The sequence below is a fragment of the Leuciscus leuciscus genome, assembly GCF_965113295.1.
Source record: "Leuciscus leuciscus genome assembly, chromosome: 15".
Taxonomy (NCBI): domain Eukaryota; kingdom Metazoa; phylum Chordata; class Actinopteri; order Cypriniformes; family Leuciscidae; genus Leuciscus; species Leuciscus leuciscus.
In genome coordinates this window covers 4628185-4647536 of record NC_138739.1, presented here as the reverse complement: position 1 = coordinate 4647536, position 19352 = coordinate 4628185, and the positions used below count along the sequence as shown (strand labels likewise).

General features: G+C 40.0%; 2 protein-coding genes across 23 annotated transcripts in view; one reads left to right on the top strand and one right to left on the bottom strand.

Moving 5' to 3' along the window:
• ptprsa (protein tyrosine phosphatase receptor type Sa) overlaps positions 1–18319 on the top strand; it is a 204860-nt gene extending 186541 nt beyond the window's left edge. For all 22 annotated transcript variants that reach the window (XM_082138939.1, XM_082138943.1, XM_082138942.1 and 19 more), the window contains 8 exons: positions 109–263; positions 1587–1872; positions 5110–5288; positions 5377–5503; positions 5587–5712; positions 8594–8748; positions 14300–14435; positions 14551–18319. In XM_082138939.1, coding sequence (XP_081995065.1) covers positions 109–263; positions 1587–1872; positions 5110–5288; positions 5377–5503; positions 5587–5712; positions 8594–8748; positions 14300–14435; positions 14551–14619 — 1233 coding nt within the window. In that variant the 3' untranslated portion in view covers positions 14620–18319. The remainder of the gene's footprint in view (positions 1–108; positions 264–1586; positions 1873–5109; positions 5289–5376; positions 5504–5586; positions 5713–8593; positions 8749–14299; positions 14436–14550) is intronic.
• Positions 14462–19352, bottom strand: part of LOC309476083 (uncharacterized protein) — a 98876-nt gene continuing 93985 nt past the window's right edge. The window contains exon 2 of the mRNA XM_082139244.1: positions 14462–14471. The gene's annotated coding sequence lies outside the window, so the exon portion shown is untranslated. The remainder of the gene's footprint in view (positions 14472–19352) is intronic.

Sequence of the window (19352 nt, the reverse complement as noted above, 5' to 3'; positions counted from 1 at the left end):
ACTTGTAAGGTGCTTGAACAATTAAATCATGCATTACTTGAACTAGGGCTAGATGTATCACAATATAACCCATAGGACATAGAATAAAGGCAATTTCTCTCATTTCAGAATGGTTCTAGTGAAAAGCGAGAGGTTCGACAGTTCCAGTTCACCGCCTGGCCGGACCACGGCGTTCCCGAGTACCCCACTCCGTTCCTGGCCTTCCTCAGGAGGGTGAAAACCTGCAATCCACCGGACGCCGGTCCCATCATTGCCCACTGCAGGTCTGAATCCAGTTCCTACTTCTCAAGGCTCCTGAAGCCGGAAGCTTTAGGTCTAGAGCAAGTCTAGTTGTTCATCCAGTTGCAGTCAAGTTTAATGTCCCCTGTGGTCCTTAGCAAAGAAAACATCTCAGGTTACGCATGTAACCATGGTTCTCTGAGAAGGGGAATGAGACACTGTGTCCCCTAGAGGACACTATGGGCATTCCCCATAGTGTCCTCTAGGGCAGTGGTTCTCAAACAGTTTACACCAAGTAGAAAATATTTGGCTCTCCAAGTACCACCATAATGACCAATATTAAAATACACACTACTGTATTTTTAATATTGGTCATTATGGTGGTACTTGGAGAGCCAAATATTTTCTGAGGTGGTACTTCTTGAGTAGGCCTAACTATTCAGCTATAGCTATGCACAGCTCAAAAACGAGGCAGTTTCTAATAAGAATATTTATTATTGTCAGCCCCTTTTTATACAGTGTAAAAACCCAGTTTGAACATTAACACTGCACTGTGCTGCTTACATACAAGTAAATAAAAAACTTAAATAATGATTAAATAAAAATGTATTGTACTTAAGTTAAATAAAAACTGTACTGTACTTAAATGTTAAGTAAACATTTATTTTTTTTAAAGTACTGTACTTGATTAAAAAAAATTAACACAGGCTGTACAGCTGCAAGAGAAAACCAAGACAGACAGTGGACCTAATCAACCAAAAAACGAGCTGAAAAGAAAATATGATTGTTTTAGTTGAGCTATGCGCGATGGGCGCCGCCATGTTGGTTTGTGCCGCTGTTCAGAGAATCGGATCTGTTGGATTTACAACACGTCAATTCATCCACTTCTCCCGAAATACATTAAAGTAAGTGGCCGGTGAACTGGGAGAAGAATAGAGTAAACTTTAAAGTTACTTACACAATGTGTTTCTGATTTGAATAAAAACATGTCGTCTAATAATAATGGAAAGGATTATTATTGCCGCTTCCATAGACATCAGTGTGTAACTCTAAATGTATTTTTTTTTATTACTTATGTGAATTTAAATGTCTGAAACCTAAAATAAACATTATGTGGTTGAAAACACTGAAGAGTTAATAGAAATATATGACAAGCGTTGAGCGTAAGAATTTAGCAGTTGATCACGTGATGCACTGACTGTTCTAATCACACCGGTGTGATCGTACGTGCGAAATTCAGTGACTCCTCTGCGTACCACTAGAGGGAGCCTGCGTACCACACTTTGAGAATCAGTGCTCTAGTTCCCATTCGAAAGGCAAGCCTGCAACTTTCTTTCATTCCTGAATTATACAACATGTGTTTTCAGTGCTGGTGTGGGCCGCACAGGCTGCTTCATCGTGATCGACGCTATGCTAGAACGCATCAAGCACGAGAAGACGGTAGACATCTATGGTCATGTGACCCTCATGCGCTCCCAGAGGAACTACATGGTGCAGACGGAAGACCAGTACAGCTTCATCCACGATGCCCTTCTGGAGGCCGTCGCCTGTGGGAACACGGAGGTGGCGGCACGAAGCCTCTTCTCCTACATCCAGAAGCTGGCGCAGGTGGAGGCCGGAGAGCACGTCAGCGGCATGGAACTGGAGTTTAAGGTAACCAGAAGACATTGCAATTAGGGAACACCAAAGATAGAGTCTTATTGTGTGCAACTAGCCAAGCAAAAGTAGTCCTCACCTCTAATTGCAACTCATCAGACGAGATGCTCTGGAAGGTGTTGATCTGGAGGGTGCAAGATAATCGAATGTGCCACACAGGACAGTTAATAACACTCTGGCTCTCTTGGGGGCATGTTTTGTTACAGAGGATGCAGATGTGAAAATTTAGCTCTAGTTGTGACAGAGACGACTGAAAGTTGTAGCTCAGTTGAAGACAGCCAGAGAGGGATTCTGGGAAGGGTAATTAACACCCGATGAAGGAGAAGCGATGCGTTCGCTAATGAGCAGACAGGGATTGTGGGTTCCATTTGGCAACTAAAACACTCCTGCAAGTTTCTGGCCTCTAAGACCTTGAAAAGCTTTTACTTCTTTTCTGTTTTTTTATTTCCTCTTTCAGGCTTTGTCACTTATTCTGTTTCTCTTTCTTTAGCCTGGAACAAAGTAATGCTCACCAGCTCAGGGAGCAAAGTCGGACACTAGCGGTAACGAGGTTGCAAAGCAATTAGTTGAGCGATAGGTCCAGGTGGTACCATCAAGGTGGTACCATTGCTATTTTCTAAATCTCAATTAGCGATGTCCAATTTGTGAATGAATGAGTTGGTTCTTTTTAAAGGGATCGCCAAACTGCTTAGTAAAAGGTCTGGATTGGTTTTCCAATTGGTTAGAATCAGTTCCTCACATAAATCCTTTTTGAACATTGAAGTTGGGTAGTGGTATGCATTTCTAGCCAGCAAGGCAAGGCAAGGCAAGTTTATTTATATAGCACATTTCATACACAATGGCAATTCAAAGTGCTTTACATAGAAGAAATTAAAATAATAAAAAGAAATAAGAATAATTAAAACAGTTTAGAAAAATAAGAAATAAAATACAGTACAAACAGTCGGACGAACAGCGGCACAGTGCTCATTCAGTAAATGCATAGTTAAACAGAAGTGTTTTGAGTCTGGATTTGAATGTGACCACTGTAGGAGCACATCTGATCTCTTCTGGAAGCTGGTTCCAGCTGCGGCTGGCATAATAGCTAAAAGCAGACTCGCCATGCTTAGAGTGAACCCTTGGTATTTCTAGCTGATATGATCCTAATGATCTGAGTGATCTGTTGGGTTTATATTCAGTGAGCATATCTGCAATGTATTGAGGTCCTAGGCCATTGAATGATTTATATACCAGTAATAATACTTTAAAATCAATCCTAAATTTAACTGGGAGCCAGTGTAAAGACCTGAGGACTGGTGCGATATGTTCATATTTTCTGGTTCTGCTCAGAATCCTGGCGGCAGCGTTCTGTATGAGCTGCAACTGTCTTATGGTCTTTTTGGGAAGGCCAGTGAGGAGTCCATTACAATAATCCACCCTGCTGGTGATGAAAGCATGCACAAGTTTCTCTAAGTCTTGTCTGGAAACAAAGCATCTAATTCTTGCAATATTTTTCAGATGATAGTATGCTGATTTAGTTATTGCTTTGACATGACTACTGAAACTAAGGTCTGACTCTAGTGTCACACCAAGATTCCTGACTTGATTTTTGGTTGTTTGACCCCTAGAGTGAAGGTATGTGTTCACCTTGAGAACTTCATCTTTGTTTCCAAACGCAATGACTTCAGTTTTGTCTTTGTTTAACTGAAGAAAGTTTTGACACATCCAACTGTTGACTTCATCAATGCATTGGCACAGGGAGTCAATGGGGCTATAATCGTTGGGCGATAGGGCTAAGTAGAGCTGTGTGTCGTCTGCATAGCTGTGGTAAGCAATTTGGTTCTTTCTCATTATTTGGCTCATTGGGAGCATATACAGGTTGAACAGGAGTGGCGCAAGAATTGAGCCTTGAGGGACTCCGCATGTCATGGATGTCCACTCAGACTTATGGTCTCCTATACTCACATAATAACCTCTCCCATCTAAGTATGACCTGAACCATTTTAGGACTATCCCAGAAAGCCCCACCCAGTTTTCCAGCCTGTCCAGAAGTATGTTGTGATCAACATAGTCAGATAGTGGCATGCTAAGCTATCAGGCTAATCGGCTAGAGGTGTGATAAGATGACACGCTAACCAGTTAGTGGTTTGCTAGTCTGGAAGGTAAAAGAGCAGTATGCACTAATAAGGTAACTAGTTAGCTAGCAAGCTAGCTGTTAATTTGACCATTTGTAGGTTCTGTTATATAATCTGTTAAATGAAAAGATATTTATTATCATATTGACGTGAAAGGAGAGGATTCAACAGGGATAGAATATTTCCCCAACGGCAGTATGAGAGATGATTTTATGTAAGTGTTAATAAGGTGCCTGAGTAATTGGGCTAACCATATCACAAACCACTTTTAAACTTGACGCGGACAGCTAAACCAGCCAGCTAAAAGTGTGTGTGCGTGCTTATTATTTCAAGAGCTCGGTTCATGGCTGCCGCTTCCCACCGGAATGCCTCATGCCCTTCCAGGTCCCTCTTTGAAAGCTACTCAAAGACTCAAAGGAAAGACAAACAGCCAGTGGCCGCTTCTGAAAGAAAGAGAGAAAGACTAGGCCTGGAGCAGGAGCTGAATGGATTTATATCGGGGCAAAGGCATTACCTGGCAGAACATAGGAGAGAGAGAGAGCAAGCGAGAGCAAGGCACAGTTTCTAGATGTGCCAGGCTCGTCCAGTTAAAAGGAGACAATCTTTCCAGACAACTGACCTAGAAACGGAGAAGAATTGCGGGTACTGTGGCTTGGTTAATGCTAATTGATGGTTACAAGCTCTAATTTGGATCATGACATGAGAGTACAAGGTGCATGTGTGCGTACAAAATGGTGGTGTCCTGTCACAATGTTGAAGCGGCATCCTAAAAGTGACAGTGACCCTGAAAAGTGAAGTTTTGCCTGACTTTCCAGTTTTTTCGGAGCTGGGTTTCATGCCACCTGATGGACGAAAATTTTTTTTTTTTGTTAATTATAACAGCAATGAGCAATGACAGGTTCCTGCAACCACAAGTAAACTGGGTCATCCAGTCTTGCCCGTCTGAGACAAACAGGTGGAGTGGAAAAAAATAGAGCCATTAGACCAAAAATAAAAAGTCAGATTGGTTAAACGAGTGTCTGAGATTCCCATGCAGCTGGTCGTGCCCTTCAAGCTTAAATATCCGTGCTGGAAATTGGCTCAATTTAATTCTCATGCTTGTGTCTCTCTCTTCCCACAGCGTTTGGCGAACTCCAAAGCCCACACGTCCAGATTCATAAGTGCCAATCTGCCATGCAACAAATTTAAAAACCGCCTGGTCAACATCATGCCGTACGAGACCACTCGAGTGTGCCTGCAGCCAATCAGAGGGCTGGAAGGGTCCGACTATATCAACTCCAGCTTTATCGACGGATACAGGTACGCCTACGGTGGCCCTAAGCAACCGGAAGTCAACCCGAATTCTGCTGCATTTAATTCGTTGGGATTGACTTTCTCTTTCCTGTAGACAACAGAAGGCGTATATAGCCACACAGGGCCCATTAGCGGAGACCACCGAGGACTTCTGGAGGATGTTGTGGGAGAACAACTCCACCATTGTGGTGATGCTGACCAAACTGAGGGAGATGGGCAGAGTGAGTGTTGCTCTTCTTTAAGACCAGCGGATTTTGGCTTCCGGATGATGTAATTTAATTGTGCTTTGACATGTTTTTCGCAGGAAAAGTGTCACCAGTACTGGCCGGCAGAGCGCTCGGCTAGGTATCAGTACTTTGTGGTGGATCCCATGGCGGAGTACAACATGCCACAGTACATCCTCAGAGAGTTTAAAGTGACGGATGCCCGGGTGAGTCCTGAAAAATACCACTAAAACTGAATGATTACTATGTTCATAAACCTTACGAAAGGTATTTACATGGTAAACTATGATTTTTCAATTTTGGAAATAAATATTTCCAATAAGTTTTAAAAGAAAATACGATTTCAGTCTGTCTAATTCAAAATTTCATGTTTAACTGAACTATCACTTGCTATTTCTTTATAATTATTTGTGAAATTTACTTTCAAAGTAGATCCTACAATTAATTTTTCAGTGAATACCATGGTATTTTGGACATTTACCATGGTGTACCATAGTATATGAATTTCAGTACCATGGTATGTCAAAGTACTATAGAATTACCATCTTATCCCATCACTCTACCATGGTACTCATGTAGTATTTTTGTTAAGAAGGTATATTTTCAAGAATATCATGGTATTACCATGGTACCATGTTTGAAATAATCTAAATAACATAGCACATTGACATTATCATACTAAATATTACTATACTCACATACCATGGTACCATCCAAGGCACAACAAAGAATATCATATTGTTTCCTTGGAATCTTTTGGACAAAACATGGTAATATCGTGGTATGTTCATATATACCATGGTACGGAATGATTATCATATTCGTATACCATGGTATTTACGTGATAGGCACTTGCAAAGAACGTGGGTTGTATGTGTAAAAAACCATGGTAAATCGTGGTAAAAACATGGTAAATCCATAGTATTTTGTGTATAGTTCTAAATAATTGTTGCATTTTAATTGATTTGTTGATTAATTTAATTTAATTTAATTGATGTGTAAAAAAACATGGTAAAAACATGGTAAATTGTGGTAAAAATCGTGGTAAAAACATGGTAAATCGTGGTAAAAACATGGTAATTCCATAGTATTTTGTGTATAGTTCTAAATAATTGTTGCATTTTAATTGATTGATATATATACATTGCACATTTTTGCTGATTATACAGTATGAAGTGTTTTAGGAGAAAACAACATGGTGAAATTTTCTTCTGTATCTACACTGAGTCAAAATGTCAGTAGTAGCCATATTATAATTGTGCTTTTCCATGAGTCTCAGACGTAGGAAAAAATATCCCATCAGCTGACCGTTATCAGAAGCTCTCACTGAACGACTAGAGCCCTCATCAGTCGAGTGTCTTTCCAGCAAACCGCTAATGCCAAACACTCTGACTGTCACCGTACGTGCGAACGCGCGCCCGAGACGAAATGAGCATCCCGAGCGTCGCTCACTCCAGCCAAGCACTTTAATTGTGATTGAATCATCCAGACAGACTCTCCAGTAATCAGCCTGCAGAGCGAGGCCCGCCGGATCAATGAGAACTTTAATCAGAGCCGACTGGTGGAGGCGGGGCCTGGACTGGGGCATGATGGGAGGATGCACGTATTTAATCACACGATTGGACACACACCGCTCGGCCTGTAGGTTGTGTGCGCACGATTCGGTTCGGCCTCGTTTTCTTTCACCCTTCATGTTTTGCAGCAAAAACAAACTGCTTGTTTCAGTTGATCAGAAGAGAAAGAGGAAGGACTCAATCAGGCCTGGCCGACACTGTTATAAAAAAACCTGTTGACAATATTCAGTATATACAGTCGAACCAAAATTTATTCAGACACCTTCAACATTTCTCACATTATCACAGTTTATTCACTATAGTTTAGGAAATTGTAATATGAGAAGAACTCCACGTTATTGTCCATCAGTTGTTAGACTGTCTCACACATGAATTATGTTGAATATCTGTCAGCTGTTAAATTTAACTACACAATTAGATAATACCAGTTTAGCTCAACCAATCACCAAGCAATGCTTCATTTTGTTCAGTCTGTGGTGTAAAAAGGTCGCATTAGCAATTCAAGAAAAAACACGTTTTTGAATCATTTTTGGTCCCAAATTTGTATAAATGTTACTGGTAATCACATTTTTGGGTACAATATGTCACAGTTTACTTAATTTTTCTATCCTCACTTACATAAAAGAACTGTAGTGTCCTGCACACACTGATAATTGAATAATTGAATAACTGAATCATTTTTGGTTTGACTGCATATTGATGTTTATGCGTTTGTTCTGGAAGCAAGCAAATCAATTAGAAGAGCCATTATTTTGTAGAGTAGAGTTAAAAATAATTGGTGCGCGTTTTATTGGTTCACTCGTTTGATGATTGGCGGGTGTTTTAATGAACAAAAGGAAAATTCATTGGATTAATCGAAACCTGTAGTTTGAACACAAGCAAAAAACGCCCAGCCTAGGAAATAGAAATGTAGAGGAAATGGACAAGTGCTCCGTAATGCATGTGTGATCCAAAAAGCCCGTGATTAAGTTGGGACTCGGCCGGTTTGATCCGTCAGCCTCTCTTCACTGCAGGGATGAGTGAATATTTCCAGCCCCTTCTGCACCATTTAATTGTACCTCGTTCTGCCTGAGCTTCCCTTCGATTGCTTGCTTTCTCGGGAACCAGGCCTCATCCGTCGCCGGGTGTCTTTGCTCTCCTCTCATCCGTCAGTGCCGAAGCCGCAGGGTTTCTCCAAACCTCGAGTCGCGCCATCGATCACCCGTCCGGATCACTCCATTTAGCAGCGTCTCCACGAGACAACGCTCGTCACGGCGGACGCACCATCGATTTCCCTTATCCCAGAGTTATTCCAGCCAAAGAGGAGAGAAAAAAAACAACAAAAAGAGGCAGAAGGGTGTGGAGTCGGCTCAGATCGGAGAGGAGATGTTTGCCGTAGCTTCTCCCGTATCTGTTGTGCCTGTCAGCGTCCGTCGGGATTGACTGATTCGGGATTGCGGTCGAGTTACATAAACAGATGGGAGACTCGTCTTGACGGTTACGTATCTGTGTTTGTTTGTTCTCTCGCTCACAGGACGGCCAGTCCAGGACCGTACGGCAGTTCCAGTTCACTGATTGGCCGGAGCAAGGCGTTCCCAAATCCGGAGAGGGATTCATTGACTTTATTGGCCAGGTGCATAAAACTAAGGAGCAGTTTGGCCAGGACGGGCCCATTTCTGTCCACTGCAGGTGAGAACACATGCAAACATGATCTAACAGCAGCTCATCCTATTACATCAAGGCTTTTGTGGCTTTTAGTCAAGCTTTGAAGGCTAAATATGTTAGCATCCACACCAACACACGATATTGTTCTGTTTATTCGAAGCTCATGCTGCAGTTTTGTCGTCTGTCGCTTTAAATGCTTGAGTGCTTAAAGCAGGATGGATTCTGATTGGCTGTCGATGTTTTAATCGTTCATCAGCTGGAAAAAAAAATCGTTCTGAAAGTGATTTCATTGATGATGTTTCTCTGTGCCGTTATTGTTGTGGACTCCGACTCTGCTATTCGTTTATATTTAGAACGATTTTTAGAACTATATATTTATTGTTATGATATCGTTCCATATCAAAGCATATATATATATGTATGTAAATGTGTGCTGTCAAATCGCTTAATTAAAAGTTGTATGTATGTGTGTACACAGACACGCACAAACTTTTATGTTAGATGCGATAAATCAATTTGACAGCACTAATATAAATATATATGATACAAGTATTTTATAGTAACTAAACAAAAAAAACTAAACCCATAAAAAATAATTACTCAAAATAATATAAACGTTAACTGAAAAAAAAAAAAAAAAATATATAAAAAAAGTTTTCATTTCCATTTAGTTGAATTTCATATACTGAAAAACAAAAAGTAAACCTGAAATAAAAAGCAATTAAAAACTACATAGATATTTTTTTTAAGTATTAAAAATGACAAAAAATTTAACTAAAATTAAAATACAAACAGAAAATATTTTAAAAACCCAATTTAAAATAAAAAAAAATCCAAAATAGTATTTTAACAATACTAAAATAACATTTATATACAACGTATTTTCCGAAATAAGTCGTCGCTTCCGACTAATAAAATTATTCAGAATTAATATTAGAAAAAATAACGGTAAATAAAATGAAACGTTTACAAAAATAATGGTATTCAGAACAGAATAGGAATGAATAATAGAAGTATAAAACAAGCATAAATTATAGTGTACTATAGTGTAGTTTCTATTTAAATTTATTTCGAGCGAAACCGACTCTATCGGCGTGTGTGAAACTCGTTAACTAAAGCTTGAAACTGTTCCTGGTAATAAACACAAACTAGCACACGTGTTCGCGCGGGACGGCTGTGTTCATCATAAGTACAGTAATAGCACACAGATCATCAGAAGTGATGCATGTGACTCCATTACGGCGCTCCTCGTACAGATTTGAGCAGCGACTGAAGCGTCCTCCTCCGCCATGGCCAGCGTTTAACAAGCGAATCGTTACTCTTCTGAAGACGACGCAGTCCAGACGCACATAAATCACAGCCGTCCCGCGAGCCTCTGTTCCTGATGCATGTTAAACAGCGCTTGTGTTCAGAGACGACTGACAGACAGAGAAACTGTGCTTGACTTCCTGTCTGTGAAAATACAAGATTGATTTTATATATATATATATAGAGAGAGAGAGAGAGAGAGAGAGAGAGAGAGAAATTTACATTTAAACATTTACATTTTTTTCATTTTATATTTTCATATATATATATATGTATGTGTGTGTGTGTGTGTGTGTGTGTGTGTGAGTGAGGGTTTGAGTGTGTGTTTGCGTGAGTGTGTGTTTGAGTGTAAGTGAGTTGAGAGTGTGTGTAAGTTGAGAGTGTGTATGAGTGTGTTTGAGTGTGTGACTGTGAATGAGTGTGCAAGTCGAGTGTGTGTATGTGTGCATCAGTGTGAGTTTGTGTGTGTACGTCAGTGTGAGTGTGTGTGAGTATGTGTGTATCAGTGTGAGTGTGTATCAGTGTGAGTGTGTGTACATCTGTGTGAGTGCATCAGTGTGAGTTTGTGAGTGAGTGTGTACTTCAGTGTGAGTTTGTGTGTGCAAGTAGCGTGAGTGTGTGTGTGACTGTGCGTCAGTGTGAGTTTGTGTGAGTGAGTGTGTGTGTACGTCAGTATGAGTGTGTACATCTGTGTGAGTGTGTGCGTCTGTGTGAGTGTGTGTGCGTCAGTGTGATTTTGTGTGAGTTTGTGTGTGTATGTCAGTGTGAGTGTGTGTGAGTATGTGTGTATCAGTGTGAGTGTGTGTACATCTGTGTGAGTGTGTGTGCGTCAGTGTGAGTTTGTGAGTGAGTGTGTACTTCAGTGTGAGTTTGTGTGTGCAAGTAGCGTGAGTGTGTGTGTGACTGTGCGTCAGTGTGAGTTTGTGTGAGTGAGTGTGTGTACGTCAGTATGAGTGTGTACATCTGTGTGAGTGTGTGCGTCTGTGTGAGTGTGTGTGCGTCAGTGTGATTTTGTGTGTTTGTGTGTACGTCAGTGTGAGTGTGTGTATCAGTGTGAGTGTGTACATCTGTGTGAGTGTGTGTGCGTCAGTGTGAGTTTGTGAGTGAGTGTGTACTTCAGTGTGAGTTTGTGTGTGCAAGTAGCGTCAGTGTGTGAGTGTGTGACTGTGCGTCAGTGTGAGTTTGTGTGAGTGAGTGTGTGTACGTCAGTGTGAGTGTGTGTATATCAGTGTGAGTGTGTGTCCGTCAGTGTGAGTTTGTGTGTGCAAGTAGCGTCAGTGTGTGAGTGTGTGACTGTGCGTCAGTGTGAGTTTGTGTGAGTGAGTGTGTGTACGTCAGTGTGAGTGTGTGTATATCAGTGTGAGTGTGAGTGTGTGTCCGTCAGTGTGAGTTTGTGTGTGCGTCAGTGTGAGTTTGTGTGAGTGTGTGTACGTCAGTGTGTGTGTGTTTGTGTGTGTGTGTGTGTGTGTGTGTGTGTGTGTGTGTGTGTGTGTGTGTGTGTGAGTGTGTGTGTGTTCAGATTAGCTGCTGCACTGGTATTGTACAGACTCAGTGTTTGCCGCTGTAACTCTCACTCCTCTGAGGATCCTGTCGTTCGTCAGCGCTGCTGTTTCACTCACACACTCCAGACGCAGAGATCGCTCTCGCCTGTTTCTGCTCCCGCACACGTCACTTACACACATCTGTGTTTACAGAGCTGCAGGAGTCTTCACTGGCCTTTTATCATCCGTCCATCTCTCTCTCTCTCTGTCTCTCTCTCTCTCTCTCTCTCTCTCTCTCTCTATCACTCTCTCTCTCTCACTCTCTCTCTCACTCACTCACTCTCTCACTCACTCTCTCTCTCTCTCACTCTCTCTCCCTCTCTCTCTCACTCACTCTCTCTCTCTCACTCTCTCTCTCTCACTCTCTCTCTCTCTCTCTCTCTCTCTATCACTCTCTCTCTCTCTCACTCTCTCTCCCTCTCTCTCTCACTCACTCTCTCTCTCTCACTCTCTCTCTCTCACTCTCTCTCTCACTCTCTCTCCCTCTCTCTCTCTCTCACTCTCTCTCTCACTCACTCTCTCTCTCTCACTCTCTCTCTCACTCTCTCTCTCACTCTCTCTCTCTCTCTCTCTCTCCACATCTCCATCAGAGAGATGATTTCATGGTCAACATGGCGTTTTTTGGTCCTTTTTGGATCAGCACTGCATCACAAAACAAAAAAATCTTTCTAAATCAGTCTCGTTTTCCGGTGAAAATATCGAAACATCATTAAAACGAGTCATATTTACTTGAGAAGCAAAACCGCATGAGATATCAAGACTTCAAGAATGTATTTCGATTAATTTTGCTTATCTCATTTTTTTCAATAAATGAAACGTGAAATAGTATTTTCATAAAACATTCTCCAATAAATATTTGTTTTATTTACAACTTTGAAAAATCTTTTTTTTACAGTGTAGAAAAGATTAAATATACGTTTACTAAAAATTGCGTATGGTTCAAGAATAATACATAAACACTGAATTCAAATCGTAATTATTACGATTTTTAAATGAATTCAAATCAATCAAATTTCCACCTTTTGTGTTTCGCGATGGTGATGGTTTTCAGTATCGACTATTTCTCTAATCTTCTCTCCTTATTCTCTCTCATTTCTCTCCTCTCCATCCATCTCTCCCCCAGATTTGATATCTAATAGAGCCACATGGTTTTGTCATTAATTGCATGATTACGTACACTGAATGGAAGTGTAAATCCTCTCATTCACTGCTCCTTCACGCCTGTCAGATTTGAAAGTCTATCTATTTAACCAGCGCTTCGGTGAAGTCTGAGAGCCAAGAGAGACACTTCTTTCTTTCTTTTCCTTTCCTCTGCCCCCTTTCTGTAGGATTCTAGCATCCTGGACGGACAGGACCGTCAAAAGCATTTTGTTTTCCTGACAGTCACTGTCGTGGGAGTCCAAACTGGCTTTTCATTAGATTCCCGAACTCTTGCATCATCACAACGCCACGCCGTGATTGGCTCCGTAGTCGCTCGGCCTCCCTCCCCACTTTTCCAAGCCATTTTGTCACTTTCAATCTTGCCAAAGTGGAGGCAAAGGGAAAAATAAGCCCGTTGTCATATCAATTATTGTTGGCTTGGTGAAATCGCTCGGTGCCAAAGCAGCTTATGAAGGCAGCCTTGAAAAATCAGACTTAGGACGCCTCCTATTTCAAGCGCTGTCACAGCGAGAGCAGCTTAGCATGTGTGCGCTCGTTCACACCAAACGCCGGTGATTTATTCTATCGTTCTGCTGTTTATGTAGATGGCGATAAGGTGAACTCTTGAAATAATTTAGCATGCCGTATATATATATGCAATATCTGTATCCCACAATGCACTTCCTGTGTGACAAATGAATGGACACAATACAATGATTTTTTTTTTATATCTCCCTTATTTATTTTGTGGACAGACCAAATTTACTTATATTTTTTACTTATATATATTTTTTTTTATTTACTTATATTTATTTATTATTGTTATTGTATTATTTTTACTTATTATGTGTTTATTTATAGATAATTAAAAAAAATATATATAAAATGATTAAAAGTTTTTGTTTTATTTTTTATTTTTCATATTTCCTTATTTATTTATTCTTTTATTTGTTATTTATTGTGTATTTATTTTTATCATTATTAATTTTATTTATTATTTAATTATGTTTAAAAATTTGATTTAAAGCACACAAAAAAAAATCTGATACCTTAACTGGATGCAATTTAGTGAGGTCATGTGACAAAAATACTGCATACTATTTCACATATTTATTTATTTTTAAATAGTGTAACACTTTATCTTAAGGTGACAGGTTACTACATGTACTTACTATAGTAATAACAGTAAATTGTGTATAGTTACAAGTAACTAACCCTAAGCCAAACCCTAACCACAACTCTATAGTAAGTACACGTAATTATTCAATATTGCTCAGTACTTATTTGAGTAAGTACAATGTAACTACGCCACCAAAAATTGTCTGTGTAAATGAATGCAATATGGCAGTATGCTAATATCCCGTTCCAAACACACATTTGCACCTAAAATAAGATAAATCAATAGTAGGAAAAGAAAATAAGAAAAATAAATAAACACAATTCAAATGTTCTGCAATTATGTTTGTAAGTAAATGCATCTTGTTTCAATGATATTTCGATGTTTCCACTGGAAAACACAGACGATTATCTTTCAGAAAGATATTAGCAGTTACATTAACAAACTATACATGTTTTCCTCGACACAGTGCCGGTGTGGGACGGACCGGGGTCTTCATCACGCTAAGCATCGTGCTGGAGCGAATGCGTTACGAGGGTGTGGTGGACATCTTCCAAACGGTCAAAATGTTGAGAACGCAACGGCCAGCAATGGTGCAAACAGAGGTGAGAGTCTAACGCTTCTGTTTTAATGCAGATCGCCTTGTTTAATCGCCGAACGGCTGGCGATTCGAAGTTATAGCGAGCGTTTATGCTGACGTCTTTGCGTTTTCCTCCACAGGACGAGTACCAGTTTTGCTATCAGGCGGCTCTGGAGTACCTTGGAAGTTTTGATCACTATGCAACGTAAAAAGCCATTTTTGTTCCCCCCTGCCCCACAATCCCCTTCCCCCCAACAGCCTCCTGAGCCATAAAAACTTGCTTGAAAACATGAAACGATGACAACTATACAAAATTCATTAAAAAAAAATTCAACGAATCGTCTTTTGGAACCAATCAAAACATGTCGTGAGAAACCCCAATCGGACAGCAACACTGGAGGAGCGCAAACGGATCCCAAACACTTCTACATCCCAAGCTCATGATGGAGGAACCAAACGTTTTGGCTCAGGCTGGAGGGTGGGAATGATGTCGGCGTCGGACCACTAACCTTACCTCAAGTGTTCTGATGTGGAGGACAAACATAGTTTCTTTCCAAACTAACTCTGTGAACAAAAAGACAGAAAAATAAGGAAAAGTTGGTGCGATACTACATGCCCACAAATAAACTAACACCGATAGATGATGAGTACCTAAATGGTTGGGGAATTGGTTGGTTGGTTGGCATCTGAAATCCTTCCTTGTTTACTAAAACGGACATCTGTCAGTCTAGCTGTGGACATCAGTGACGTCTTCAAGAGTGTATTCAATGGAGAAGTTGGAGGAATGGTACAAACAAGACTTATATTGCCGCTCACGTCTTGGATTCGAGCCTCTCCTTGTGACATGTTGCCATTCGGACAAAATTGGGAGCCACTTTAGAGCAATTCGAGGCGAACCGTTCATCCACTTGAGAAAGTAACCCTTCCTTTTGAAACCACTGGAGCTGACAAGAGTCGCCAAACACGTCTTGAGGCATTCAAGGAAATGGTTGAAACCTAATCGCATCCCCTAAACGCATCCGTTTCTTTAGTGCATTCAAGGACATGCTAGCAAACTTTTCTACCAATGTAGCTTCATGTCCGTCGTCTTGAGAGCCAATGGGAGCTTGAACTATTGGGTCAAATGGAGATTAGGACCAGAGGAACCACCACTGAAGTCTCAAGTTTCTTTGGCAACTACAACCGTGACTGGTCTCTCCGTTGACGTACACCATGTGTTTGGCGCACCGGATAGGGGATGCGTGGCTACGTCTCGGACATCCCCAGTGAACAACGTTCATTGCCATCGTTTCAACCAACTTTTTATCTTACAACTATGTTTTTTTGGTTTCGTTTTGCTCTTGATACCAAACATGCTGCTTTCGCTCCATTATGCTGTACGTGTACATGTGAAGAGTCCGATTTAACGGATGGAAGTGTGCGATAGTGAGATTACGTGTGTTGGTCCCACCTCTCAATCCATTTCCTTATGCCCCAACGCTCGCCCAGGATGAGACCCAACTTTATTTAATCTTCACCATCGTCATCAAAACGACCCATTCCTGGTTACTTTGGGATTTCTTTTCGGGAGGTGATTCTTCAATGGATTTTGGCTAACGAAGAGCAAGAAACGGGCTTGTATTTGCGTCATGAAATTGCGGTACAACTATCTTGTGAATCTGTTGTTGTAGGTGGGACTGTTTTACGCGCTCATGCATATGCGTATGAGGGGGGAGGGGTCTCCTCTCCGCAGTCAGAGCTGATTGGTTGTTCTGGAGAATGCTTGAACTTGGAGTGTTCTGATTGGTGAGAGAATGAAAGGAGCCGTGTGTAATCTTATTTCCAAAAAGCCTTATTCTTGTAACATCATAGGGAAAAGAAAATACATTACTGTTGTATTATTTTGACTATTATCTCCTTACTTAACAAACTTTTGATTTATTTCTTGGTTTAGTGTTTTTTTTTTTAACAAAGATACCGTACTCATTTTTTTTAATTAGCAAGAAAAATAATGCTCATTTTGCTCATATTATGTTAAAAGACATTCTATTTTTTCACTGTAGAAATGCTACGTGAGATGTGTTTGTGTGCATGTATACATAGACGAATGGGACATGAATGTATACATACACACTCACAATATATTTAAATGCAGAATATAAAGATGTATCCAAATCTTCATATGAATAGCCTTTTTTCTTTTTTGAAGTGGGCACTCATTTTTATACCACCATGAAATTATTGCGTGTATGAAATCATGAATGACTTTTTATTGATTTTTTTGTTTGTTTTTTGTTGTTGTTTCTTTGTTTTTATTTCTTAAAAGAATTTGGGAAAATGCATTTTCAGAATTGTAGAGATTTCCCATAAATCATTGCGTGGGAGAACTTTGACTTCCTGTTGCCTAATAATGAAGGATGGATTACGATTTCAATTCTATTGTTATTCATCAATAGTACTAGTATTAACTGAAGTATTACTTTTATAAAAGATGTAGAACTGGTTTGCTAAATATTGAATTGAACACACAAAAAAAAATACAATAAACTGTACTTTCCAAATTTTACACAAAAAAAACACACAAAAAAACTCTAATTTTGTTACAACCCATCGTTGTGAAAGCTTTCATTCTTTGGCATCTTTTATGTTTTGTTTTGTTTTTTTACTTTTTTTAAACCACCAAATGTTCGATCGTTTGTTAGATATCAACTATGATCCTAAATATAATGCCTGTAAATAAACAAATATATATTATATGTATTTGTATAATTTGACCCACAAGATTTATGTCTTTGAACAATACTGAGATAAACAAACAACAACAAAAAAAGTTTATGCTAATGGAAACCTTCCACAGTTTTGAAAGAAGCTTTGTCTCACGCTAACAGCTCTGTTTATCTCTCTTCCCTTCATTCCTCTTTTCTTCTTTTTTTCTGATCCATTTGTTCATTTTTTTTTCAACTCTTCACTTTTTATTCTTATCTTGGCCTCCACACACTGCAGTCCAGTGGTGAGAGAAATCACAACGCTTCTCCTTCTCCAATAAGACTTACTGGATCCTACTGGTCTCAAAAAATAGACTTGGCTTTCTCCAAGCAAAATATAATTTCTCATTGAAATGTTTCATGAGATTCACCTCAAAATGAATCCCGTTTTAAGCCTAAAGCAGTAATCATTTTGTGTTTTTCTCATTTTGAGTGAGATTCGGATGAAGAAGGGCTAGTGTGCCCAGTGCCTATAAAATGCCATATGAACAGCGAGAGCGAATTGCCTTGAATTGGTAGCGTGTTTGGTGATTAGCTTCACGCCATTATCGCTAGTATAAAGACACGCCCTCTCTCTCACCACTGCCTCTGTGCTCCATCTTTTATTTAAATTGGTAGTTCATTGCAAAGCTCTAGAAGTTTACAGATGCATGCCATGTTTCGTTCAATTGGGTTTTTTTTTACTCTGAGGATTTTCCGTTAAGGGACGAAGTACGAGAGAACTTGGAAATTTCAACGCTGCCTTTTAAACTGTTGGGAGTTTTGTGTGTTTCTAAACGAACTTTTCCTCGGGAGGGAGAACGCGATGGACACTCGTACGATTGGACTTATCGGACTGATCTCCAACATCTACGACGGCAGAGGTGCTCAGAAGTTTGCCCTGACGCAAAGGACGTTGGACCTTTTGACAACGGGAGCCAAACGTGTGAATCGATTAGCGTGCAAATAATGAAGAACCAATATTCAAAAGTGAACGTATTAATACCATGGCCAACAAATATAGAAAAAAAAAAAAGCCAAACTCGAACGTGAAAATAGTTTTCTTTGTACGAAGGCCAAGTGCTATCGCTTTCAAACTGTTACTTCTGACGGACACAATAACTGGTTTGAAACCACTGTGTATGTAGATATGTTGACTTTGTATTAAAGAACTGTTGTCTGAAAACGATGGTGTGCCTCATATCTCGTCTGGAAACATTCAGTTAATATTTAGTCACATCTAGCAACATGTTTGCATTACATTTTCACAAGATCATTAGAATTTCATTAGCTCGGTTTGACAAGGCAGATGGCGAAATTAAATTGCACATATACGAGGACCAATCAGCTGTCATCGCACATGGCATCTCAACAGAACAATCAATTATTTCACAATCTGGCCTGATACCTGAATCATAAACACATCCATAAGCTCAACATGCTTCATAATCTAACATCTCATCTCATCTCGATGCATTTTGCCACCCGCGGCTCACACTTTTACCATGATGACCCCAGGGTGTAAATGACATGTTGGTTTGTGCATTAAAACACTAAATAAAACACTCGCTTAATTGTTTTTACGTCCAATTATATGGATAATTAGTCAGTTGAGGTGGTGATCAGAACAACTAAGTTAATTCCATGTTCTAGGTGTGTTATTCTGCAAAGTCAAGAATGAATGATCTTTTACTTCATCATAGATTTGTATTGTGCCGGTTTATGTTAATATCACGTCAGTCAATAACAAATGCCACGGGCTTGAACCTTGATGCTATTTTCTATCCCTTTTCTGAAGACGGTCGAGTCGAGAGAGCAAAAAATGGTTTATGTTCAACATGAATTCAAATAGAATTCAACTTTTTTTTTTTCGTCTCTAGACCTTTTTTGTTGTTTTTAATTCCACTGCCTTGCATTTTTAACCAGAAAGCGTGTTCTGTGTGAACCGGCCCTAAGAATCTTAATTTTTCTAGACGATTCAAAAGAGAAGGTGAAGGGGATCCAGGGCTAATTGCTTTTCTCGTCAGTCATCTAACTCATTAGCACTGTTCCTCGGGAGCCCATCAAAGCGCCGTTTGCACCAGAGCAGCCAAAAGCCATGGAAATTTCTAATAAATGAGAAAGAAGTAAATTGGACCGTCCGCCGCCCGTGGCGGCGCTGAGCTACAAATGGCGCATCAATTGAATCAAGGCATGGAAAAGTAATCCTGGAGAAAGAG